The sequence below is a fragment of the Zychaea mexicana genome, assembly GCF_025766255.1.
Source record: "Zychaea mexicana strain RSA 1403 chromosome Unknown BDB00scaffold_2, whole genome shotgun sequence".
In the NCBI taxonomy this organism is placed as follows: Eukaryota; Fungi; Mucoromycota; class Mucoromycetes; order Mucorales; family Lichtheimiaceae; genus Zychaea; species Zychaea mexicana.
In genome coordinates this window covers 858868-882427 of record NW_026516665.1, presented here as the reverse complement: position 1 = coordinate 882427, position 23560 = coordinate 858868, and the positions used below count along the sequence as shown (strand labels likewise).

Here is a 23560-nt window from a genome sequence, read left to right as displayed (position 1 = left end):
GTTGTTGTTACTTCCAGCTTGAATAGTGTCGTGCATTAGTTTCTAAGAATTTGGCAATATCGGTGATTTGATTTTGGCTAACAATCCTTTATTACCGTACACACCAGGATGTTTGGAACCAACTCATACGCTTGCAATCGGAAACTTCATTCGATGTCTTGTAAGGTAGCATTGATCACGATCGATATGCTGTTTTGCTCCATAAGCTTCAATGCAGGGTTTATGAGGTCCGAGCTCAAATTGGTGAGGCATTCGCTAAACGTGTATCATTATAGCATGCAAAGTATATAAGTCGTTTTTCCCTCGCTCGGTCACTATAGCTCCCGACATTCATTGTTACTACGGAAATTATCAAATCGAATCGCAGGACAGGGTGGGTCGTTGCTTATCTAATGTAACACGAAAATTGCAATGTGTGCATGAGTGCGTGTTTTAAAGTTCGCTTATAAAAGTTGTACAAGAGACATGTCTAGAAGAGATGAAGTGGCACTAGGAAGACAACCATCTCGAGCAATGATTTGCTGACCTTCAGGCCCAATTCTGCAACCAACAAAATGCAAATGCATGCATAAAGTTAGTAGCCACTCGTTTACTTAATACGGCTGACGTAAACCAAATTGATTTTGTCTGTTAAAGATCTAAGCACAAATTGCGATAACACTTTCTGAGGAGACACTATTGAATGATAGAGAAGATACATATAGAGCACTGTCTACCTTACTATTGCTTTCATTTGTGAGTAGTAATAAAAGCCTTTGAGGTAAAGTATTCTATGCGTTATACGAACAAGCTTGCGGATGTATTACAGTGTTATGGGTAGGTAGTTATATACCAGCCATATGAATAGCAGATTATCCGTCTAATACATAGTTGTTGCTCGCGTAGTACTGTCTTTTGCTGGCTCTTTTATTACGGTTGTTCGATACGTCTCTTTTCGTCGTATAATAAGCCATCTCCACTACTGTACTTTACGCTGTTTAGACACGAGACAGATGTTTACAGCTCGCACTACCAAAATAAGAAGCTGTTTCACAAGTTTGATTTTAATAGTGGAGCTCTTACGATGTTTGGTCTGCATTATATACTCTGGAAGCACATCACTTACTGCGTGAACGCAAGAGGCCCAAAACCATTGTGCGTCTACTAGTAGTGAAACCAAACCACCCTTCCTCCGAACGATTTTGGACCCAGCAAGCATTTTGCTGCCAGGCAACAAAAAGGAAAAGAAAACAACGATTTAAGCAACAGCAATGCTTCGACATTTGACAGCTACACGCGCAATCACCAGAGGTCTTCTTGCACGAGCCTATACAACTGAAGCTTCGGGTAGGATTTATTTTCTGCGAATCCGTTACATACGATTTGACGTTTATTGAAAACTAATCGCGTTAAATACACCACACTAGGCGCTTTATTGGGACGTCTCAAGGACGATCGCAAAAGCTTTATGCGATCAAAGCAACAGCCAGATCTCAATGTCGTAAAGAACATTCTGAGCGACTATACATACCATATCAAGTCGCCCAACACCCCGGAAAACCAATCGGAAGAAGCAGCACTGTTGTCCGTAATCCAAAAGCTTGTCAAGAAGCGCCAAGATGCTATCGGCCAATACACAGCAGGCAACCGTCCCGAGCTGGCAGAGCAGGAGCAAGGCGAATTAAAGGTGCTGCAACGTTATCTTCCCGAGCAAATGTCGGCGGAAGAGGTGGAGCAGAAGGTCAAGGAGTTGATTGAGCAAGTGGGAGCGACATCAATGAAGGATATGGGCAAGGTGATGAAGGCATGGACGGATCAGACAGCAGACAAGAAGATGGTCAGCGATGCCGTGAAAAAATTGCTGGGACAGTAAAAGATGGGGATTTTGGGGCCAAGGCTCGCCAAGCAACGCTTGTGGAAAAGTATATAATCAGAAAACTCCTGCATAATTTTCAGCGCTTGGCAAATTAGAGCTTTTTCTTTCCTTTCTTTAATAATAACAACAATAAAAATGGGTGGCAGTCCCTCTCATCTTCAGCAACCGCAACAGCAACAGCAGCAACAGTGCCACAACTGTGTTTATACGCAATACTACCATGCACCGCCTTGTGCAGTGGTCGTGAGTCAGGTCAGCAAAGAGAGCGATTCTTTTTTTAGTGTGGTCCCTGCGCAAACATTGGCTGACAGGGCAATTTCTATTTTTCTTCTTCCCTTTCTCCCCTGTATTGTAACAACAGCGTGTTTGGTACTATAATCCACAGCACTACCAAAGGCACCACCACCACTACTACCACCACCACCACCAGCAACCGTACTCTTACCGACAGCCGACCACGCGTTCGTACCGATCCCCGTCGTTACGAAGATCAATGACCGTCCTACAGCCTTCACCCCCTCCGCCACAGCCTCAACCATTGCGTGAATCGCGATACTCTGTACGGCTCATTTATACAAAGTCTGGCTTCTACGCTCGAGCTGCTTCTGGCGAGCCTGACATTCACGGCTTTTTTGCGATCGTCTCGAGCAATGTCGTGAGTCTCTTTCTTTTTTCCTTTATCTATTCGAGAACTTTCCTCTTATGTCGCTGATAAATCCGTGATAGGCGGACGTTGATATCTTGGTAGCATGGATACCTGAATATCTGGTTGAGGCCAAGGATTTGGAAACCTTTTTGCAACTCGATGGTACCTTGGCGTCTGAGCAAGGTTCGTTTATTAGTACTTCACCACCTACTATATCCCCGGAGGCAACGATGACTAGGAACGATATATATTGATATAATGTCCCTCTCTCTCTCTCGTGTGATGTAGGTTTTCCAACAGTGACACTTGATACAGGCCAAGGAGAATCAATGATCATCCCGCTTTTTGATATTTACTCGCTCTATGTCTGTCCACCATCAACATTTAATACTAACGAAGACAGCGGATCAATCATAATCACCACTTCCAAAGGCGATCTACTGCAACCGTTATGGTACAGAACAAACGCATCACCTTGGCCAGGCTTTGACGTTCTCGATATCATTGGTGCATTTGCCACAGTGCAACGCTCACTGGATGACGAATATACCCATCTAATTATACGACCAACTACCAATATCCCTGATACCCAAGAAACACAACCGCCTACTACCACCACAGCTACTGGTAGTGGTACTAATGCTTATAATGCCGGTGCACAACCGACAGACGATCCAGGAAGACAAGCGCTTCGGGATGCTCGATGGAATGTCTTGGAGCGATTATCGCGAATAACCCAAATATCGCGTGATACAGCAGGTAGGATGCAGGATCTATTTTATCTTTACTACTCTACGCCATGTTATAAACAAAAAAAAATGATAAATCTATAGCTCAAGTGCTGGAGCATCCAATCTCAAGAGCGATTATTCCCTTACTACCACCTTCAATCCAGTCATTGAGTCGCAACATCACCGTCCGAGAAACCATGAACGATTATGATCGAGCAACGTATTATCTAGCACAATGGTAAGTAAACAGTTCAGGAACTCAGTTGCAAAAGATGGAACATCCTTAGATTTATGCTTATCTATGCCATGTAGGGGCGATGAAAATGAAAAAGATCATGAGCATTTGCCCGAGAACGAGCGCGATTTACTAATATATGACATGCCAGAGATGAACAAGGTGAATTTTTTGTTGTCATCACATCTTGTTCTAAGCTGTATACGAAGAAACTAACGAAATATCTGTTATAGCCCCCACCAACACACACCAGACGAGATCCAATTGCACCCGAGGAGTGGGTTGATTACTTTGATGGGGAAGGCAGACTTAGGGTTGCTGAAGGATACATTCTTGGCCTTATATTTCGTGGCGGATTGCATCCGGATGTTCGAATTGAAGCCTGGAAGTTCTTATTGGGTATCTATCCATGGGATAGTACGTTTGATGAACGTGAAGCCATTCGTCGCAGTAGAGTGTAAGCACCTTTTTTTTCACTCTTTCTAGAGTTTTTGTGACCACAGAATGGTATTAAGATATATTTTTGTGCAGAGACGAATACTACGAAATCAAAGCACGATGGTTCAATGATATGGAGGCACGCAGCGAGGACAAGTTTAAAGACGAGAAGCACCGGATCGGTAAGATAAAATAGCTATCATACTCACTACTTTTAAAAACGTTTTCGCTCTAACTTTAGAGAATTTTTATAGACAAAGACGTTCATCGGACAGATCGCACAATCTCCATTTTCGAAGGTGAAGACCTGCCAAATCCAGACCCAAACATGGCTGTCGGTACCAATGCCAACCTTGAGATTATGAAGGACATCCTGGTTAGCTACAACTTCCACAATACGGAACTTGGCTATGTGCAAGGCATGTCGGATCTATTAGCACCGATATTTGTGGCCATGGGGACCGAGGAAATGGCGTTTTGGTGCTTTGTGCACTTTATGGATCGCGTCGAGTCGAACTTTTATATGGACCAGTCAGGCATGCACGGACAACTCAAGACGCTAGATGTCTTGATTCGATTTATGGATCCAAAGCTATATAAGCGATTAGAGGAGACAGAGACAGCCAACTTGTTCTTCTGTTTCCGATGGCTTCTGGTATGGTTCAAGCGCGAGTTTGAGTGGGATGATGTGATTCGACTCTGGGAAGTGCTTTGGACAAACCACCTGTCACCCCACATGATCATGTTCATTGCTCTGGCCGTCCTGGATCAGCACCGCCAAGTCATTTTGGAAAACTTGACTCAATTTGATGAGATTCTCAAGGTCAGTTTAGGAGCACCTACAGCTCTTTTTCTTCATTCGCTTGTAAGATCGATAATACGAAAAAAAAAATTAACATGAGATAAATTAGTATATCAACGAGCTGACGGGAACGATTGATCTGGAAGAAACGTTGAAGCGCGCAGAAGTCTTGTTCTATCAGTTTGAACGACGAGTCAAGGCCATGGACCGAAAACGAGAGCAGCTCGAAGAAAAGCTGGAAGAGCGGTCGGTATGGAACAATGAAGACGAGCGGACCAAAGTTGAGAAATCAATCAAGGAACTTGAGGTGGACGATAAACTAAAAAAACTACTAAAAAGCGACGCCGATCCTCAAGCGTCTCTGTCGTCGTCGTCGTCGTCTTAGTTGTTAGTTTTTTTTTTGTGAATGGCAATAATACATAATAAGAGGTAGATTGGTATGCAACATAAAAGGGATTTATTGGGGATTTTCAAAGAAAGGGGGTTGCAGTATGTGTGTTTGTGTGTTATCAGGAGAAGGAGGCTGTCATTGTTTGTAATTAATGGCAGTGTGGTTGCTCAGCATAACCAAATTCTTGCCTGAATGAATGCCATAACAAAGAAGGCCACGGACATCGCTGTAAGAAAACAAGCAAAGAGTCATTTGATACAAAACAAAGAGACGGCCATGTGTATCCGCAGCTACAGTGGTGACGTGTGGCAGTGGGCCACAATCGTTCATTCACTATTATTCCTGTCAAAGACAGAAAATGTGGGCACCGAAGCGCAGCGGAACACGAAAAACAAGTACAAAAAAAATCCGGGCAGGTTGAACGCAGAAGAAAAGGTTGACGCTCTCTTTTCCTATTTACGATTCGCTTTTTTTTCCGTTATGGAGCGTAATACCACCGCCTTCTATGAGACTCTGGGCGTCTCAAAGACCGCTACACCTGAGGAAATTAAGAAGGTATGCTTCTTGTTTAGGCACTCCCTTGGTCGAAATGTCCCAACTTGATTGCTGATCTCGCGATTCCACACTTGTTTCTAGGCTTACCGACGCTTGGCACTGCGATACCACCCTGACAAGAATCCAGACAGCGCTGACACGGTATAACTTCAAAAAAGAAAACCCTTCACGATTTACATTGGCTCTAACGCGTACATTTCTTTCTCTTTTTAGTTTAAGAGCATCAGTCTTGCTTATGAGGTATTACTCATATCAGAAAGTGAACTCAAAAGCAAGCTTGTTGCGGTGACTGACATATGAAAATTATCACAGGTTCTTAGCGATGAACAGAAACGACGTGTATACGACCGCTATGGAGAACTGGGTCTTCAAATGATGGATACGGTGGCGAGCCCATTGTTTGATCCCGAGGTGGAATCGATGCTATGCACAATGCTGAGCTCTCTCGGACTCGGCTTTGCTCTATTGATCATTTTTTTCGCCTTCTTGACCGTCCGCATCGACGAAATCGTATCATGGAGTTGGGCTGTCGTATGGATTCCCTTGTGGATCATTGATGCCGTCGTAGGCCTCCTTGTCATACGCTATTTTATACACTCGCTCAGCAAAGACGACAGCGACAACGGCCATAACCACGACGACGATGACGATGACGAGGAAATGGACGAAACAAAACGAGCAAAACGCAAAGCGGCGAGGCGCAGGCTTGGCATCGCGCGACAGCTGGTCCTGGTTGTTTACTGGATACTGTTTCTACTGTTTCAAATCTTTATCGTATTGCGCCTCGACAATCGCGTTGCGTGGTCGGCTGCAGTCATCTTTGTACCGTACTTTATCCTGGAGGGTATCCATTTTGTCCTCAAATGCATCGAGTTTGTTGTCACAGCAACGGCTGGTGTGCGCATGGCTGCATCCGAACACAAGACCCGGATTCTGTTGACGCTGTTTTTCCAAACATTCTGGTTCTTTGCTGTGCGTCTGGTGCAGTTTGTACTGATTGCAACAAGGATCGATAACACTATTACGTGCTCGTGGGGGGTTGTTTTTATCCCGTTGTACTTGGTTGCCGTCAAGTATGCGCTACAACTGGGATGGAGCTATGTTGTGTTCAGCCGGCTATCGGCACAACCGGAATTGCAGCATCAAGGAAAAGTCACGGTCATGCTCGGCGTGGTGGCACTTGTGGTCGTGGGTGTTCTGGCCTATGCTTTGATCGGTCTGCTGGCGAGAAGACTCGACGGTAGTTTTGTCAAGATGTCGAATGTGTTTGTCCCCATTTTTATTGCTCTGGTAAGTCTAGATACTATTTGAAACGGGGACGATGGGAAGAAGTGCATCATGTATGAACTGACGGACGTGCATGTAGTCGTTCTTATTCTGCTGTGCAGGATGCTGTCTCCCTTGCATGCTGATGGTATCGTCAGTGGCGGATATGGAGGACATTGAACAGGAGCAGCGGCTAGTCGATCCGAATAAGCGCATTACACAGTCGGGAGAAGCGTCAATGTCGAGTACACTTTAGAGTTGATACCACAGACTCACACAACACACCTGTGCATCCGCCACACTTACACACACACACACATTCCATCATCACTACTACTACTATTATTACTACAACTACTACTACTACTACTATACTCTTACTGCATAACTCATCCCGTTTTTTCTTTCTACTATTATCTACATAACTTATCATTTCGATTGTACTCTATTGTTTCCGTTTCATATTGAAATAGATACCATTCTCTTCTCATTAATAACATCAGTATTAATAGTCTAAGCAAACATGCTTACTATTTTCTGCATGGTCTTTGCTGATGAATAAGGAAGCCACACTAACCCGAAACTCCACACACACACACACACCCTTTGTAACTTTCCAAAAGTCTTGGCCTTTGTAACACAACGAATGAAATAGCAAATCCAGGTTCAGTCATCGTTCACTCCGCAGACGTCAACCGACACTGTTCCCCCTTCTTTCATATTCATAAAAAGCTTTAAATAAAAGGAGAGCTTTTCTGTACCTTTCTTTTCTCAATACTTATTTTTTCTTTTTACCCCTCCATATACCGGTTTTTTTTACAATGTCGCTCAGGGTAGATTGGAAAAGCCCGCACACAAAAAGAATCATTGTATCCTATTTACCGGACTGGATTCTCGTGATTCTTATGGCAGGCGCTTTCTACGGTATTGACCAGATTCCACCGTTCCATCGCGAATTCTCACTCGAAGACAAGACAATCATGTTTCCACACTCACCAAGCGATTCCGTTCCCATGTGGGTCGTCGGTGTAAGTATGATATGCATGTTTATCTTTTCTTGGGTGTGGCGCTAACGTTCCTGAAAACTGGGTGGTTTTTAGGTGATATGTCTTGCAGCACCCATTGTCATTATCGCTATTATGTCTCTCGGCTTCAAACGCAGCATAATTGACTTTCACAGTGGTATACTCGGTAAAATTCTTATTCTATCCTTCTGTTGTTGTAGTAACAACAAAAAGCATTAACCCTCTTCTCTTTCTGCTTCCTGCCTCTACGCTACCAGGCCTCGGGCTTAGCTTAAGTATGTGTCTCATGCTGACGACAACCATCAAGGTAAATATATACACAGTGAGAGTATATCAATAATTAATAAAGGAAATTGTGGTCAAACGAATAAACTGCTTAAAATTAATGACTTAGATTACCGTCGGTCGCCCAAGACCTGATTTTCTTGATCGGTGCCAGCCTGCGGAAGGGTCTGTTGACCCTCCATTTGGCTTATCCAACTATACCGTTTGCACATCGCCACTTGACACGCACGAGATGCTGGACGGGTTCAAGAGTTTTCCTAGTGGACATTCTTCATGTAAGCTGTTCTATCCTCGAGAAAGAGCATAGCCACTAACCACCAACCATTCATCATTAGTTTCGTTCGCTGGGCTTCTTTACCTTGGGCTCTTTATTGCAGGCAAAATGCAAATGTTTGATGAACGAGGCGTATGTCTATTTCTTTTTTTTTTACCACTTCTACACCATTGTTGCTTGAAATTAAAACTCTACCTGTGATAATACCAGCATACGTACAAGGGCTTTATATTCGCTTTTCCATTTATCGGTGCGCTGCTTGTCGCCATTTCACGTACTCAAGATTACCGACATCATTGGCAAGATGTTTTCATTGGCTCCTTACTAGGTAAAGATACATGTAAAGCTTATTTCTGAAAACCATTTAGGCTAATTCATAAAATAATTAAGGTTCAGCATGCGCTTGGTTTGCTTACCGTCAGTACTATCCATCTTTGGCTCACTCGACGCCTCACCATCCATTCAAGAGCAGAATTCATTTTTTTAAACATGGTACTTCAAATGAAAGAATTCTACGTTATAATCAAGAACCTGTGTATAACCCAGGTCGAGCAGACAGTGAACATGGCTTATTGGGCGATGATCCCGGTAACGCGTACGCTATGCAAAACACGCGCAATTATCCCCAACAATCATCACAGCAGGAACCGCAAAACCAGCAATACCCGTATAGCCGTGAAGGTACCGTGGCTGCTTCTAGTAGCTACGACCCTCCCAGTGGTAAAATTTAAAATAGTTCTCTATCTTTATTCCCGCCATCCAACCTATCACTTGCTCGGCATATATATACAGTCCCTATCTGTTCCTTTTTCTTTCATGTAATACTATGTAGTGATTCTCTGTGTATTTTTTTGGTCCAAAACGCGTACATATTCTCTTTTGCTCTTCATTTATTTATTACTTTATGGCTCTGTTGCTTACTATTGATAACTCACTGAGCAACGAATCGATGTGACGGATGTCTATGTTATTGTTCTGCACTTTCAAACGTCGCAGTATACTAGCACATATACTTACATATTGCATTGTTCGCTTTCAAATGCCAAGATGCAGATAAAATATGTTGACGTTGCTCAAGATGATACTATAGATCTGTTCTTAGAAATTGAGGATAACTATCAATGTTGAATTGCGACAATATATGGTCCCTTCTTTGGTTGTTTTCGCTATTGCAATCATTTATACTGTACCTCAAAACAATTATTCCTGGAGAGCGACGGTTTTTGATCGCCCACTTTCGCCGCTGTCTTCATCCATTACGTGCGAAAAAAGTAACACCATATGATAGTGGTTGTAAGCTCTCTTTTCATACTGTCGCCAATCATTACCTTTATACATCCAATTTGTAGTAACGATCGTTATCTGCGTGTCTATGACCGTATATTAGATAGAATAATATTGTGCATCACTCTAATACCTGAGATTGTATACAGATGTAATAGCCCTCCCACTGCCCTTTTTTGACGCGTCCTATCAATTGAAGTACCAACGCATACGTGCGTCAGCTTATTTGACCCTCGATCTTCGTCTCTTTTACACTTATGCCAAGTAACTAATAAAGTTAATACGACCATCTTTTTGTCTTTGTTCCTTAACACATTCATTCACTTGCGCAGGTATATATAGTATTAGCAAATAGAAACGAGCGTTAAAAAATGGTCCAATTCTTTCATATGTGTGTCAACGACGACATTGAACAGATAAGAGGCGTTTCATCTAAGCTTAGAATACCGAGCTAGAACCCATTCAAACGGTTTAAGACGCGCCTGTCTAAGCCTACTGCTATCTCTGCTAATCTATATGACGCGTTTAAACGATAACTATGTATAAAGGGTATATACATCTGCAGTGACTTCTATCACTAAAATACTGCTACTATAAGTACTGCTTGGTTAAAGCGATGTTTAAGCGATGTTGATGGATAAACAGCACCATATAATAAGAACTCGATGGTTTAGCGCGTCTTTTATTTATTTCTTCCATAGCAAAGACATCATAAGGTGCGTAAGAATCGCGGATCAAACCAATGCTATCACACCTTCCTAAAGCAGCACCGTGCTTGAAATTCGGGCACAATTTTAGTTTTAATATACCCAACTCTCTTTCCTCTCTTATTTCTTCTCTCTTGTTGCCACGTTATGTTTCTGCAGCGCATATATAAGGGAGCTGCAGCGTTTCTAATATTAGCGACATGGTTAAGTAATCATGTTTTAGCTGACGAACATAACCATGTGGTAAGTTCTCTCCAATTGTAAAAAAAAAAGCGAAGAAAGCAATAGAGCGTCATGTCTTTTTTTTTTCCTACATGCCACCGGTAACCATTTGACTTGAAACCTTCAATAAATAGTACGAACCTGAAGAAGAGGTTGTAGCGTGGATGAATACTGTCGGACCACTCAACAATCGGCAAGAAACATACCCTTATTACCAATTACCTTTTTGCCGAGGAACGAGTTCCGTCGAACACCATCATGAAACGCTTGGCGAAGCCCTGCAGGGCATGGACCTCATTAACTCGGGCATTCCTATACGTTTTCTTCGTACGTCAAGCATATACTTGTATAGCACACACAGTGCTTTAATTGCCTTTCACAAGTATGCCTTTCTTATATGCTTATGGTAACTATTTTTCATTATATAGAGCCGGTGGCGAAAGATACAGTATGTCAGAAGACGTTGGACCCTGAAGAAATTCGTGTTATGCGCTATGCTGTGTATCATGACTATTGGTATACCATGTTTGTCGGTAATATTGATTTACTATTTATATAAATGTAGCAATAATACCTCAGGAACCTCTAATAATATATAATACCTTTTGACATAATAGATGACTTGCCTGTTACCAATCCTGTGGGCGTTAACGATGCAGAGTCAAGCATGAATGAAAAGGAAGAGGACCACGATTCACGTTTCGATACGCTTTATCTTTACACGCATAGACACTTTATTATCCATTATAACGGCGACAGGGTATTAATGATGGGAATTTGGTTAAGCAAAGAAAGAAATGGAGATACTAAATGGTTAGGATGAATTGAAGACTGATATGTGGTGAAAAATATTGTGTAGATCATTGCTGTCCTTTTACAATATGGCGAACAATATGCCGAACCTGTTGAATTGAGCCTTACTGACCCGTCCTTAGATGTTACCTTTACATACTCGGTTGAATGGAAAGAAACAACGACTACATTTGAGGATCGCTTCCAACGACTTTTAGAGGCTGACTTCTTTGAGCACAAGGTAAGAAGAGCTACTTTATTGGCTGAGCAGGCTTTTGCATGGCGTTATATGCATGTGTTGATTGTGAGTGTGAGAGAGGAAAAGAAACATAGGAAAGAAAACTAAGACTAAATCAATACGCAATGACAGGTTCATTGGTTGTCTATTTTCAGCTCTTTCATGATGGTACTATTTTTGACTGGCTTAGTATCCGTCATTTTACTACGCACTATCAAACGGGACTATGCACGATACGATCGCGAGGAAGGATTGGCCGATTTTGTATGTGTTGTCTGCTTTATTTTGTAGATAAACAAACCAAGGGTAAATGCAGACAGAGAGGATAAACTAATTAGAATGTTTATATAAAAGGATCGCGATCTTGGGGACGATTATGGCTGGAAACAAGTACACGGGGATGTTTTCCGACAACCTCCTCGTCTCATGGTCATGTCTGCCTTGATGGGAACTGGCTGTCAATTGGTCATGCTTGCAGGCGTCGTCATTTTGTATACGATCATAGGTGACTTGTATGCCGAGCGCGCAACCATCTTGACAGCAACCATCTTTTTATACGCTTTGACATCTGGTGTTGCTGGTTATACCAGTGCAAGATACTATGCCCGTTATGGAGGTATGCTATAAGCAATCGAAAAATACTTCATCTCTTTTGGAGAAAGCAATCGCCTAATTTACAATTATTTTTGGTTGCTAGGCAAGGAATGGGTACGAAACGTGCTCTTGACTGCCAGCATATGGCCAGGATGCGTTGCTATGATTGGTGGATATGTCAACAGTGTGGCTATCTATTATTCTAGCTCGCGTGCCATTGCATTCACCATTGTGGTACGTGCTCTATCATGCAATGACAACTCCAAAATTCAATACTGACCAAATAATACTGCGCGTTTAAACAGCTCGCGATGCTTGCTATCTGGGTATTCTTATGCTTCCCCTTGACACTACTGGGTGCCATAATCGGCCGAAACTGGGGCAGCAATGCTGACTTTCCTTGTCGCGTTAATCCGATCCCTCGACCCATCCCAGACAAGGTCTGGTATGCCGAGCCTATGGTGATCATACTGATGGGTGGTGTGCTGCCATTTGGAAGCATTTTTATCGAAATGTATTTCATCTTCACGTCATTCTGGACGTACAAGATCTACTATGTCTATGGATTCATGTTCCTTGTTTTCATGATTATGCTCATTGTCAGCGCATGTGTTGCAATTGTGAGCAGCTACTTTTTACTCAACTCTGAGGATCATCGATGGTAAGTACATCATTATTTTTGGATCTAGAGTGTACTAAAAGAAGAGGAGTAAGTGGAAAGAAAGGTATGCTGAACAGTTGGGATTATTTTGTTAGGCATTGGCTCAGTTTCATGACATGCGCTTCAACATCGATCTATGTGTACATTTATTCAGTGTACTACTTCTTCGCAAAAACAAAGTAAGTCTACTGTAAGGCATATATCCCCAGGAATTTCTTGACCTAATCTGCCGTGAATATAGAATGACGGGTTTCTTTCAGACCAGTTTTTACTTTGGTTACACTGCATTATTATCTCTGGGCATGTTCTGTATGCTAGGTAAGTCCAAAAGCCATGCATTCTGTTTAATGAAGATAGATGCCAACTAACGCAAAATAAACACCTCAGGATTTGTTGGCCATTCGGCAGCTGGTCTGTTTGTACGGAAGATTTACCAGAATGTAAAAATCGATTAAACTTATAAATATATCAATATAAATAAACAAACAAAAGCTATTTCGCATTTTTCATACAGAAAGTCGGATCACGAGTGTATGAAGACAAGCGCAGTTTTCTTTTAATGTTTTGTTTGTTATAATTGCCACACAAATGTTTACCACTGCTATCAATTATGAGCTAATTACAGGCGTTACATGACGTGTAGTATTTTATTAATCCACCTCTTCCATCTTGGAAGCACCAGCATCCTCAACAGGAGCAGATTGATCTTGAGATGCTGACTGATCGTCCATGGAGACATCGTCTGTATCATCGATGCTGAGACCAAGGGCGACCATGCGGTAGATACGGCTTGCGTAATCGGACGGGTTGTCCAAAGTGAAACCAGACGTCAACAATGCAGTCTCGTACAAAAGCTGGGTCAAGTCCTTGACCGTTCGGTCACTTGAATCAGCATCGACCTTTTCCTTCAATGCCTTGACAATACCATGGTTAGGGTTGAGTTCCAAGGTCTTTTTCGACGCCATGTACGACGACATGGTCGAATCGCGCAAGGCCTGGGCCTTCATGATTCGTTCCATGTTGGCTGACCAACCAAACTGGCCAGTAGTCAAGACACATGGAGAGCTTGTCAAAATATCCGAGATAATGACCTTCTCGATCTTGTCGCCCAAAGATTCCTTGATGGTCTGGCAGAGTGGCTCGTACTGCTTTTTTTCCTCCTCCAAGCGTTTCTTTTCTTCTTCATCCTCTTCCAGCTCCACACCTTCCTTGGTGATGCACACAAGCTTCTTGTCGTCATACTCGCGCAGTTGCGAGATCGAGTACTCGTCAATAGGGTCGGTCATCAGAAGAACTTCAAACCCGCGTTTTTTGAAGCCTTCAAGGAACGGCGAGTTTTCGACTGCTGCACGTGATTCGCCCGTGATGTAATAAATGTTCTTTTGCTTCTCGGGCATGCGAGTAACATAATCCTTGAATGAAGTCATTTCGTCGCCAGACTTTGTAGAATAGTAACGCAACAATTCGGCCAGTTTGGTGCGGTTCTGGTTGTCCTCGTGGATGCCCAGCTTGAGGTTTTTGGAAAATGCTTCATAGAACTTGTTAAAGTTCTCCTTGTCCTCGGCAATCTCGTTGAACATTTCCAAGCATTTCTTGACAAGGTTCTTGCGGATTACCTTGAGAATCTTGTTTTGCTGAAGCATTTCACGAGAAATGTTCAAAGGCAAGTCCTCCGAATCAACGACGCCCTTGACAAAGCTGAGCCATTCCGGAATCAACTCTTCACAGTCGTCGGTAATAAACACACGGCGTACATAGAGCTTGATATTGTTGCGCTTCTTCTTTCCTTCAAAGAGATCGAATGGCGCACGCTTGGGGACAAACAGGATGGCACGGAATTCAAGCTGACCCTCGACTGAGAAATGCTTGACTGCCAGTTGGTCCTCCCAGTCGTTTGTCAAGGCCTTATAGAACTGCGCGTATTCTTCAGGCTTGACATCCTCTGGATTACGTGTCCACAGAGGCTTGGTTTTGTTCAATTCCTCTTGATCGATCACCTTTTCCTTGACTTTCTTTGTCTTTTTCTCCTTCTTAGTATCCTCCTCGTCCTCGACTTCTTCAATCTTGGGCTTGTCTTGCTGTGCTTCTTCTTGCTCGGCTTCTTCGTCGGGAACCTCCTTCTCGACTTCCTTTTCAGTGACCAACTGGATGGGATACGAGATGAACTCTGAGTGCTTCTTAACAATATCCTTGATACGTCGCTCCTCCATGTATTCCAGTTGATCTTCCTTCAAGTACAGACGGAGCTCTGTGCCACGGCCCAGTCGCTCATTGGATTCGTCCAAGGTGATGGTGAAATGGCCGCCTGCAGCAGATTCCCAGATATACTGCTCGTCATCGTTGTGCTTGGTGATGACTTGCACCTTGTCGGCAACTAGGTAGGCAGAATAGAAACCTACACCGAACTGACCAATCATGGAAATATCCGCGCCGGCAGACAAGGCTTCCATAAACGCTTTCGTGCCAGACTTGGCGATCGTACCCAGGTTGTTGACCAGATCGGCCTTGGTCATGCCCACGCCCGTGTCGCGGATCGTCAGCACGTTGTGTTCTTTGTCCGGGGTGATTCGAATGTACAGCTCTTTTTCTGCGTCCAATACAGTCGGATCCGTCAATGACTGGTAGCGCACCTTGTCCAGTGCATCGGAGGCGTTGGATATCAGCTCACGCAAAAAAATTTCCTGTATATTGAATAAACATGTGTATGCATGTGTTATTGCTACATCGCGGGAATGTTTCGCTATCCTTTGAATGAATCTTTCAGCGAACAACTTGCCTTGTTGGAGTAAAAGGTGTTGATGATCAAGCTCATCAACTGAGAGATCTCAGCTTGGAACGAAAATGTTTCCGTTTCAGTACCCATTTTGAAGGATCAACTATGCAAAAGATGTATGTGTAAAGGGGAAAAAAGGAAAGGAAAAAGAGAGAAAGAGAGAGCTGGGGTATTGTCGCTCGCTTCGTCGTCGTTCAACACCAGAGCTAGCGCTTCAAATTTTGTTTGCGTGATGCGGCAAATGCAATTTGGAAAATTTAATATGCAGGTTTCAGTTCGGTTTGAAACATCAAACAACAAAGGCTGCAATCCAATCCAATCCACTCCAATTAATCATCGCTATCACACGTCAAAGAAGATATCATGTCTTGATCAATCAGTTCTATCATGATAACGTCCTCGAAAAGATATTGAGACTCGGTAGCATATTATCAACCATCCTTAAGACTTAAACTCATGCAGCTCGGCTGCAGTAGCGACGGTGTATTTGGGCCTAGTGCTTTTAAACAAGCACGCAACAAAATTGTTAAACAGAATTTTCCGCTTGCTATGCAATAAAATCACTTTTAAAAAAACAAAAAACATTTAGTGCAAAAGGAAAAACACTTACAGCTATGTATTGTTGCTTACCTACAGACTTTATGCTTTCATACAGCCTTGTTCGCGTACATATAACTCCTCTTTTGCTGTCACCATTAGTAGCAGCAGTAGTAACAATTTCTAAAGACTGGCTTGGTTTTCGAACGTGGACAGGAAGGGCTGATGCCATAGTCCGAGGGGAATTGTTGTTATCAGGATCTACTTGTACTTTATTCAACAGAGTATATTTTTTGAGTTGACAAGACGAAAGGCGCATTTTTAACAGAAATGAAGAATAAAGGAAAAAAACTTAAAGTTTACCCGTGGTAGTGGTATGCGTAGTAGATTTGTTCTTGACGCCAGGAACCAAAGATATAAAGAGATTCTGCAGTCGAGAAAACATGGCGGCAGATGCACGCGTTGTAAGTTGGTACGCGATAAAAGAACAATGAGAGCGACAGATATTCGCCCCCACCAGTCAAAAATTCCCACTTGAAAAGGCCTTTCCTCACGAAATTTATGCTTCTTTAAATTGGTGTTCATTTTTTTCTGGCAATCCGAATTTTTTTCAGTATGATACACTGGTGGAGATTACGGTGTGATGTTTTATGGTAGATTATACGGGTATTCTTCAAACAAAAGTCCACGCTCCTTTAAGATCATTTGTATCCCTTTGAAATGGCATACTTACTGTTTGTCGGCCGTGACATTTCGCTTGCGTTTCTTGATATTTTCTTCGATGTTCATGTACATCCTTTGTGTTGCTTCATCAATAAAGCAGCCGTCCCGATACACGTGCGTGCTGCAGTCATGTTCTGCGTTATGCACCCCCACACCACCTTGGATCCTTGCACATGGTTCGCGCCAGTATTGCATCACTTGGGTAAGCGTTATGATTACTACTTTGATCGAATATGAATAATGCTTGACAACCAGGGTGCAAGAGGTCAAATAGTGGGATCGCGTCTTCTTCTAGCTGCTTAACCATGTCTTTGCTGGTCCAATACTGTTCCCGGTTAGCCCCTCCATAGAAATACGTACGCGAGGTCCATATTCCAGATCGCATTGTGCCATGACACGCGCATTGGAACTCGGATATCATAATGGATTGCCCAGGACTTTTGTTGCGTAGGATACTCTCGCCGTCTGCCAGCCATAGCTTTTGTCTAACGTCGTTCTCGTCATGGGTAACCATAACGATTTGTTTTTTTGATCTGGCGCTAAAGATGGCTCAGTTGTGACTTCTGCACGTTCTCCTTCGTACGACTCCATTTGCTTCTAGTACTTCATCATTTGTTTCGCCCATTGTAATCGGTATGCTACCACGTCATCTCATTCGTGCCCGTCGTAGTATATACCCTTGCTTTTTTTTGCGGTATCGATAACCCCATTCAGACATGCATCGCCATAATGTCGTCTGTGATACTGAGCCTAGAACACCAAGTACTTTAGGGACGATAGTTTCCATTAATAAATTCAACCAAAGCAAGGATGTTACGCATTGTTGGTGTGTTGAGATGGACCCAGAATCACGGAATTCGCGCGCCCAGTAGCAGATGGCCTTTGCCCTGTACTCTTTTGATGGAGTGGTCCAGATATTTGCGAACTATCAATACTGTTGTTCAATCCCTGTGATCGATAATAGTAGTACCGGTATACAGCTTGTGTTTTCGCCATTTGAGAAGCATCAATAGTATTGAACGTGCTTCCTTGGTTCGCTACTGGCTTTATAAGTGCTGTTAAAGATGCTAAAAGTTGTGAGAGTTGCTCGTCACTATCGACAATGGCAATTCTATGGTTTTTTGGAGAGAGCTTGGAAGAATTTTACTCGGCGTTTGCGTCGCCTTCTTATAATAGCTGGTGACTTTTTTGCAACCTTCTGCAGCACCTTCTGCTTCTGTTCGTCTTCGCCAATCGGTCGTACGGGAGCCTTTGTTGTATACTACGCGCATGGATCTATCTGCATCGTCCCTCCAAACCAGCAATAGATTTGCAGCCTGTTGTAAATTATCGTGAGTCAAGTCAACGAGTTCCCAATCATTGTTAGTATCGTCGTCGTTGTCATTTGATTCGGATTCTGCATTGACAAGTGTAACAATCGCTGGATTTCCCGAAGCTATAAATCTTTCATATTCATTGTGTTGTTTTCTCTTTGCGTTTTCTCTTGCGCTCTTTAGACGCTTTCTAAGTGGTGGCGTCTGGTCGAAGGAAAAGGGTGTGGCCCCATCTCATAGCTCTTGCCAGTGACAGTGTAAGGCATTAGATATTAGCCAAATTAGGAAATTTCACGCGAGTATTGTTTACCCGAATATGCATGAGTGCGTTTCAATTTTCCCCTTCGCCTGACCGGCCGACTTTGACGACTATCCTCTCCTTCCCAAAACATGCTTTAGAGGAGTTATATAGCCAAATAGAACTAGACTAAATAAAAGCAATTGATTTGGTTGATAGCTTTCAATTTTGGGGAAATGTTTGGCGGTTATAGATGAAATAGACCATATCATATCGGTAGATCTTTTCGCTCTGCCTATTTTTTTAGACTTTTTACGCCGGCCAAACAGCATCAATAAGTGGCAAAGAAGCAGCAGTTTACCAGAGAATAACAAACTATAAGCATAGCTTTCAAGCTTTGTGTGTCGACTATGGCTTTCCCCTGCAAAACTTTGAACTTGGTCCTTCAAAGAGACTTGAAAAAGAACGAAACTGTTTTTGAGATCATTCTCGTCTTTTTATATAGTGCAGACATGATGCTGAACCAGCCTTAAAATTGCCCACAATAAAAAAAATCCCACAAAGTCATTCACTTGAAATAAAGAAAGAAGCAAAGAAAAAATCATCGTCTCTTTCGATCCAAATCATCCAAATAGTCACGATACAGGTCCTCGCGAAGATGCTTTGACTCGATCGCAAGGTATCGACTATCCTTTTCTAAAATGACCTTTGCATCCCGCCACCGCATGCCTGCGTGAATCTCCTTGGTTTGTTTGAGCAGATCCATGTATGCCCTCTGTTTGTCGCGTTTGCTGCTGTGACTTCCGGAAGCCGCAGACGCATCTTTTTCCTTCCGGAGCTTTTTGACATAATCTTTAAACATGGATTCGCGTGTCTTGATTTCACGGATGGCTTTAAAGCGACTGTCGTTCTTGACTTTGCGTCGAAAGTCGTCCCAATACATTTTGGCTGTTGCTTCTTCTTTTAGTAGCGACATGAATTGTTCTTCTGGAGGCTGTAGTGCACGTAGTTAGCAATTCATCTTGTGGGATCATTCTTATAATGCCTTTGTAGTCGGTTTTTTACCTTGGTAACAGGCTTCTTGGCCTTGTGCTCTTGAGCAAGCACGCGACAGAAATTATCAAACAGGTTCTTCCGCTTGCTAAGTGGTTGTATCACTATAAGGGATCAGCTAAAATGAGGGTCTACTAGCAGAAAATCAACGAGTGTCGAAAAACTTACAGCTATAGCGCTCGTCATTGATCATTTTGGGTAGTTCTCTTTCCCATGTGGTGAATGGCGATATATCTTTTTCCGATAACATTTGCTGTATTTGTTTGTTTGGAATAGCCATGTCTTTCTGTGAGCATACATGTACTTTTTAACCGGATTCGGTATATGTCAACAAAACAACGAGCTTACCGTGAATAGTTCTATCCGTTCTTCTTCCAACATCTGTGGTGGCTCGTTGGACTTCTCTGGTTGTTGCTGTTGTGCAGGAGGTTGTTGTTTATGTTCTCCTTCTCCTTCTTCCTCTGGAGCAAGACCCATGGCCGCCAATTCTTCAGGTTCCATGGCCTGTAGTTGATACATCAAATCTTCTTCTGTCATTCTAATGATCATATCAGTAAGAGCCTATCGCGACTGTGCAATTCGAATCAAGTCGAAATATGTATCCACAAAACTTACTCGGCTGCCTCCTGATCTTCATCCTGCTGCTGCTGCTGCTGCTGTGACTCTTGTTCGTTTTCTTCATGCTTGGCCCGTTTCGTACTATCCGAGTCATTTTCTTCTTCCTCCATTTTACGTTTGCCTTGTTGCTGTTCTATTAATTGTTGTTGAATGCGTCGTTGTTCGTCCTCTCTTTCTTCTCGTTCACGCTGTTCGCGTTCTCGTTGCTCTTGTTCCTTCTTTTCCTGCTCTTGTCTAAGTTGTTCTCGTTCCTCTTCCTTCATCTTCTCCACGGGTTCCTTTAACTCTTCTGGTAACTCCCATACGGACTTTTTGGTCGGTTTGTGATAAAAGAATTCAAGGCCGTCGGGCGTCTGTACCAGCAGCCACTCTGTTCCTGGAATCGGTTTCCTGTTATATGTGTATATGAGCTTACATATTTCTTCCATGGCATAAAATATATTTTGTGTATTCAGTTACTTTGTCTTCTTTTTCGATTTCGGTTTTACTGTTTCTTTTGTAGCTGCACCAGTGACTCCAGGTGGTGGCATGGGTGGGATCGTCCAACTCGTTTCACCGGTTGCGCTGTTGTAGTAATAAGGCCTTTGCATGCCAGGTTGACGAGCAGTCAGCCAACCTGGTGGTAATTGCACGTCGGCATTGACTACTGTCTGTGGCAGTTGTGCTTGCACTTGTGCTTGCGCCTGTGTTTGAAGTTGAGGCGATTGCTGCTGCTGCTGTTGTGGTGGTGGTGATGGATCCATTTCGCCAACTTAAATATATGCTCTTTTCGCAGGTGGTGGTGTCTAAGAAAAAAAAAAAGAAGACGATCCATTTCGGGCAGCGGAGTGTGACGTAAAAATCCAGGTCCGCCTCTCACTGAAGGAGCAATGTGAGAGAGAGAGAGAGAGGGGGACGACGCGTACTCACTTTGGACTGAAGGGTGCTTTCAACTTTTTTTTTCCTCTCTCTTCGTATTTGCCGCGCGTCACTTTTTCAATCCTCTCTACTTTTGTTTTTTCGATACCACTAGAAAGGAATTTACATAACCAATCATGGTAATTATTCTAAACGATACATTACAACACCCCATTGACGATAGAAAATTTACGGGGGAGGAAAAGCACTAAAACACTTGTATTACTTTTTCTTGCTTCGATGCAATCTAGTCGATTATGCAATATAATGGTGGGTCCGTTGTGGCCATGAATGGAAAGAACTGTGTGGCTATTGCTGCAGACAAGCGTCTAGGTCAACAGTTCATGACCGTATCGACTGAATTCCAAAAGATGTTTCAAGGAACCGAGAAAACGTTCATTGGTCTTCCAGGATTGGCAACCGATGTCCTGACATTGTAAGCTTTCACTATGCCCACAACTGGGGACTATTCGAAGTTATGTGCATATACCCAGTACTGACCACGATGTATATGATAATACACATATTTATGCAGGGCTGAACGCTTCCGATTCAAGATCAATATGTACAAGATGCGCGAAGAAAGAGATATTGAGCCAAAGACATTAGCACACATGGTTTCATCCACACTTTACGAGCGACGGTAATATGAGAATGCGCTTTATATCAATTAACTCTTAGGAAGATGGGGGAACCACTGACAAGATAAGGATATAGATTTGGACCGTATTTTGTGGAGCCCGTGGTTGCGGGTTTGGACAAGAACAACGAGCCATTTATATGCTCGATGGATCTGATTGGCTGTATCAACTTTGCCAAGGACTTTGTTGTGAGCGGCACAGCAGGACCTAATCTGTATGGCATGTGCGAGTCGTTGTGGGAGCCTGATCTAGAGCCCGAGGATCTGTTTGAGACGATTTCGCAGGCGCTGCTGAATGCACAGGACCGAGACGCATTATCTGGCTGGGGTGCTGTAGTCCATATCATGTAAGTCTAGCACTGAAGATGCGGTGTGTTCAACTTAAAAGTCCAACTCATATAATGTCTGTAACCGACTGTAGAACACCGGATAAAATTGTTACGAGAACCCTGAAAGCACGACAGGTAAAGTGTGAAGTAAAAACGGGGCACTAGTATTTGCTGCTTCTTTATCGCTAATACCATCCATATGATCACAGGACTAAGAGAACATGACAAGGAGAAAGAGCTCTTTTCCTGGCTTACAATAACAATAATAAAACAACAAAAACAGTCTTTGTGTGTAATACGGGTTTATGATATTATTACTACTATGGTTACTTGTGACATGCCAAAAAGAAAGAGAGAAAAAAAAAACGACAACAACAGAATGAGAGAAACAAAATATACAAGGGGGTGGGTGTTTGCAAAACAAAATAGGTGTTGATATCTGTACATGAGAAGAAAGGAGATGCAGTGTGGAAAAGATGTATGAGTGGAGTGGAGTGGAGGTGTGTTTTTTAAAGAAACAAGTGTGCTAACAAATGAAACTGTGGAATATGTGGGGATCTGCTTTAACAGGAAATACGGATTGGAGGGGCGGGCCGATCGTCAAAGGTTCGAGACCTTTTTCGAAGACAGGTGCAAGAGGCTCCGAAGCTTGTTTGTCATGGAAGACGTTCGAGAAGTGGTTGGTTGCGGCTGTGGAGCGGCTTTGGCGGGAGGGGCATCAGCAGCAAATCGCACAGACGGACGTTTTGGGGATGGTGGCGGTGTGTTGACCTCTGCTGCTGCTTGTGCTTGAGCCTCAGTAGTAGCAACAGTAGTAGTGGTAGTGGTAGTGGTAGTAGTAGTGGTAGTAGCTGGCGGTGATGGTGGTATTGACTGTGCTTTGTGAATGAGAATGCTGGGCAGTTCTTGGCTCGTGGATGACCGTCGTGCAACGGTGACTTTTGGGGCGTCTCGTTCCATCTGCTCAAACTCTTCTCGCTCCCGCCGCTCGTTCTCTTGGATGATGACCTGGAGCAGCTCAAAGCAGTCGCGCCGTCGATCGGTGTGGCGATGGTGTCTGCTGTGTGAGGGACGAGGACGTCGATGCGACGAGTTGTTTGACGTGGGTGGTGGCGTGGGTGGAAGAAAAAAGTTGTCCTGTTGGTGGAGCGGTGTGATGGTTGTGTCGATGCAAAACTGAGGCGACTGTTGTTCGTAGAGCGCCTGCGCTGCTGTTGTGCTGGACGGCGGCAGGGCGAGTGCTGAGGACATTTGGAAAGTTGACAAAAGGAAGGAGGAGGGGGGTGGGATGGTGATAGTGGTGGCAATAGTGATGGTAGCAGTAGAGGCCAAACGGACGAGAGGAAGTAGAGGAAGAAGAGGAAAAGAAGCGAAGAAGAGCAAGAAGGTGGGTGAAGGGAGTTAAAAAAGAAAAAAGAAGAGAAGCGAGCGAGTGGGA

The 23560-nt window shown here is 43.3% G+C and overlaps 10 protein-coding genes across 10 annotated transcripts; 7 read left to right on the top strand and 3 right to left on the bottom strand.

The window, feature by feature from the left end:
* The first annotated feature begins 1097 nt into the window (after nucleotides 1–1097).
* Nucleotides 1098–2096, top strand: BDB00DRAFT_231946 (Yqey-like protein-domain-containing protein). Its single transcript, XM_053116567.1, has 2 exons — nucleotides 1098–1326; nucleotides 1407–2096. The coding sequence occupies exons 1-2, from the start codon at nucleotides 1251–1253 to the stop codon at nucleotides 1850–1852; spliced, it is 522 nt and encodes a 173-aa protein (XP_052985640.1). The 5' UTR covers nucleotides 1098–1250; the 3' UTR covers nucleotides 1853–2096.
* A 252-nt stretch (nucleotides 2097–2348) lies between these two features.
* Nucleotides 2349–5092, top strand: BDB00DRAFT_753738 (rab-GTPase-TBC domain-containing protein; the record flags this gene model as incomplete). The annotated part of the gene is made up of 10 exons (XM_053118711.1): nucleotides 2349–2510; nucleotides 2582–2684; nucleotides 2790–3008; nucleotides 3096–3248; nucleotides 3341–3470; nucleotides 3545–3629; nucleotides 3701–3924; nucleotides 3999–4087; nucleotides 4160–4728; nucleotides 4817–5092. The coding sequence occupies 10 exons, from the start codon at nucleotides 2349–2351 to the stop codon at nucleotides 5090–5092; spliced, it is 2010 nt and encodes a 669-aa protein (XP_052985639.1).
* BDB00DRAFT_231371 (uncharacterized protein) lies at nucleotides 5049–5899 on the top strand. Its single transcript, XM_053116566.1, has 2 exons — nucleotides 5049–5794; nucleotides 5867–5899. Exon 1 carries the CDS (start codon nucleotides 5291–5293, stop codon nucleotides 5699–5701), a length of 411 nt encoding a protein of 136 aa, XP_052985638.1. The 5' UTR covers nucleotides 5049–5290; the 3' UTR covers nucleotides 5702–5794; nucleotides 5867–5899.
* Nucleotides 5632–7363, top strand: BDB00DRAFT_796553 (uncharacterized protein). Its single transcript, XM_053121476.1, has 4 exons — nucleotides 5632–5794; nucleotides 5867–5893; nucleotides 5966–6943; nucleotides 7020–7363. The coding sequence occupies exons 3-4, from the start codon at nucleotides 6026–6028 to the stop codon at nucleotides 7173–7175; spliced, it is 1074 nt and encodes a 357-aa protein (XP_052985637.1). The 5' UTR covers nucleotides 5632–5794; nucleotides 5867–5893; nucleotides 5966–6025; the 3' UTR covers nucleotides 7176–7363.
* Nucleotides 7364–7740: 377 nt separating this feature from the next.
* BDB00DRAFT_753807 (phosphatidic acid phosphatase type 2/haloperoxidase) lies at nucleotides 7741–9234 on the top strand (the record flags this gene model as incomplete). Its single annotated transcript, XM_053118714.1, has 7 exons — nucleotides 7741–7947; nucleotides 8020–8110; nucleotides 8202–8251; nucleotides 8339–8504; nucleotides 8565–8635; nucleotides 8714–8831; nucleotides 8894–9234. 7 exons carry the CDS (start codon nucleotides 7741–7743, stop codon nucleotides 9232–9234), a joined length of 1044 nt encoding a protein of 347 aa, XP_052985636.1.
* Nucleotides 9235–10597: 1363 nt separating this feature from the next.
* On the top strand, nucleotides 10598–13537 carry BDB00DRAFT_796542 (uncharacterized protein). Its single transcript, XM_053121475.1, has 12 exons — nucleotides 10598–10737; nucleotides 10851–11043; nucleotides 11145–11249; nucleotides 11334–11476; nucleotides 11576–11749; nucleotides 11879–12010; nucleotides 12101–12362; nucleotides 12444–12574; nucleotides 12646–13001; nucleotides 13097–13180; nucleotides 13243–13319; nucleotides 13389–13537. Exons 1-12 carry the CDS (start codon nucleotides 10642–10644, stop codon nucleotides 13454–13456), a joined length of 1821 nt encoding a protein of 606 aa, XP_052985635.1. The 5' UTR covers nucleotides 10598–10641; the 3' UTR covers nucleotides 13457–13537.
* Nucleotides 13538–13651: 114 nt separating this feature from the next.
* BDB00DRAFT_783427 (chaperone) lies at nucleotides 13652–16756 on the bottom strand (the record flags this gene model as incomplete). Its single annotated transcript, XM_053120381.1, is given in 4 exon segments — nucleotides 13652–15682; nucleotides 16385–16386; nucleotides 16405–16581; nucleotides 16675–16756. 4 exon segments carry the CDS (start codon nucleotides 16754–16756, stop codon nucleotides 13652–13654), a joined length of 2292 nt encoding a protein of 763 aa, XP_052985634.1.
* A 2317-nt stretch (nucleotides 16757–19073) lies between these two features.
* On the bottom strand, nucleotides 19074–21134 carry BDB00DRAFT_796529 (uncharacterized protein). Its single transcript, XM_053121474.1, has 6 exons — nucleotides 20716–21134; nucleotides 20254–20646; nucleotides 19987–20176; nucleotides 19807–19891; nucleotides 19651–19742; nucleotides 19074–19579 (listed from the first exon to the last, which is right to left on the bottom strand). The coding sequence occupies exons 1-6, from the start codon at nucleotides 20997–20999 to the stop codon at nucleotides 19187–19189; spliced, it is 1437 nt and encodes a 478-aa protein (XP_052985633.1). The 5' UTR covers nucleotides 21000–21134; the 3' UTR covers nucleotides 19074–19186.
* A 20-nt stretch (nucleotides 21135–21154) lies between these two features.
* Nucleotides 21155–22404, top strand: BDB00DRAFT_796526 (nucleophile aminohydrolase). Its single transcript, XM_053121473.1, has 6 exons — nucleotides 21155–21293; nucleotides 21405–21589; nucleotides 21689–21796; nucleotides 21871–22140; nucleotides 22215–22257; nucleotides 22332–22404. The coding sequence occupies exons 1-6, from the start codon at nucleotides 21291–21293 to the stop codon at nucleotides 22335–22337; spliced, it is 615 nt and encodes a 204-aa protein (XP_052985632.1). The 5' UTR covers nucleotides 21155–21290; the 3' UTR covers nucleotides 22338–22404.
* Nucleotides 22405–23550, bottom strand: BDB00DRAFT_796525 (uncharacterized protein). The gene has a single exon (XM_053121472.1). It carries the CDS (start codon nucleotides 23371–23373, stop codon nucleotides 22723–22725), a length of 651 nt encoding a protein of 216 aa, XP_052985631.1. The 5' UTR covers nucleotides 23374–23550; the 3' UTR covers nucleotides 22405–22722.
* Between the last annotated feature and the right edge of the window lie 10 nt (nucleotides 23551–23560).

Coding starts and splice junctions, on each gene's coding strand:
- BDB00DRAFT_231946 (XM_053116567.1), top strand. CDS start 1,251: ATGCTTCGACATTTGACAGCTACACGCGCAATCACCAGAGGTCTTCTT. Junction 1,327..1,406: donor CTATACAACTGAAGCTTCGG/GTAGGATTTATT, acceptor ACACCACACTAG/GCGCTTTATTGGGACGTCTC.
- BDB00DRAFT_231371 (XM_053116566.1), top strand. CDS start 5,291: ATGAATGCCATAACAAAGAAGGCCACGGACATCGCTGTAAGAAAACAA.
- BDB00DRAFT_796553 (XM_053121476.1), top strand. CDS start 6,026: ATGATGGATACGGTGGCGAGCCCATTGTTTGATCCCGAGGTGGAATCG. Junction 6,944..7,019: donor TCCCCATTTTTATTGCTCTG/GTAAGTCTAGAT, acceptor ACGTGCATGTAG/TCGTTCTTATTCTGCTGTGC.
- BDB00DRAFT_796542 (XM_053121475.1), top strand. CDS start 10,642: ATGTTTCTGCAGCGCATATATAAGGGAGCTGCAGCGTTTCTAATATTA. Junction 10,738..10,850: donor CTGACGAACATAACCATGTG/GTAAGTTCTCTC, acceptor TTCAATAAATAG/TACGAACCTGAAGAAGAGGT. Junction 12,363..12,443: donor ATACTATGCCCGTTATGGAG/GTATGCTATAAG, acceptor TTTGGTTGCTAG/GCAAGGAATGGGTACGAAAC.
- BDB00DRAFT_796529 (XM_053121474.1), bottom strand. CDS start 20,999: ATGGATCCATCACCACCACCACAACAGCAGCAGCAGCAATCGCCTCAA. Junction 19,892..19,986: donor AACGGATAGAACTATTCACG/GTAAGCTCGTTG, acceptor AAACAAATACAG/CAAATGTTATCGGAAAAAGA. Junction 19,743..19,806: donor CAATGACGAGCGCTATAGCT/GTAAGTTTTTCG, acceptor GATCCCTTATAG/TGATACAACCACTTAGCAAG.
- BDB00DRAFT_796526 (XM_053121473.1), top strand. Junction 21,590..21,688: donor GCAACCGATGTCCTGACATT/GTAAGCTTTCAC, acceptor ATATTTATGCAG/GGCTGAACGCTTCCGATTCA. Junction 22,141..22,214: donor GGTGCTGTAGTCCATATCAT/GTAAGTCTAGCA, acceptor AACCGACTGTAG/AACACCGGATAAAATTGTTA.
- BDB00DRAFT_796525 (XM_053121472.1), bottom strand. CDS start 23,373: ATGTCCTCAGCACTCGCCCTGCCGCCGTCCAGCACAACAGCAGCGCAG.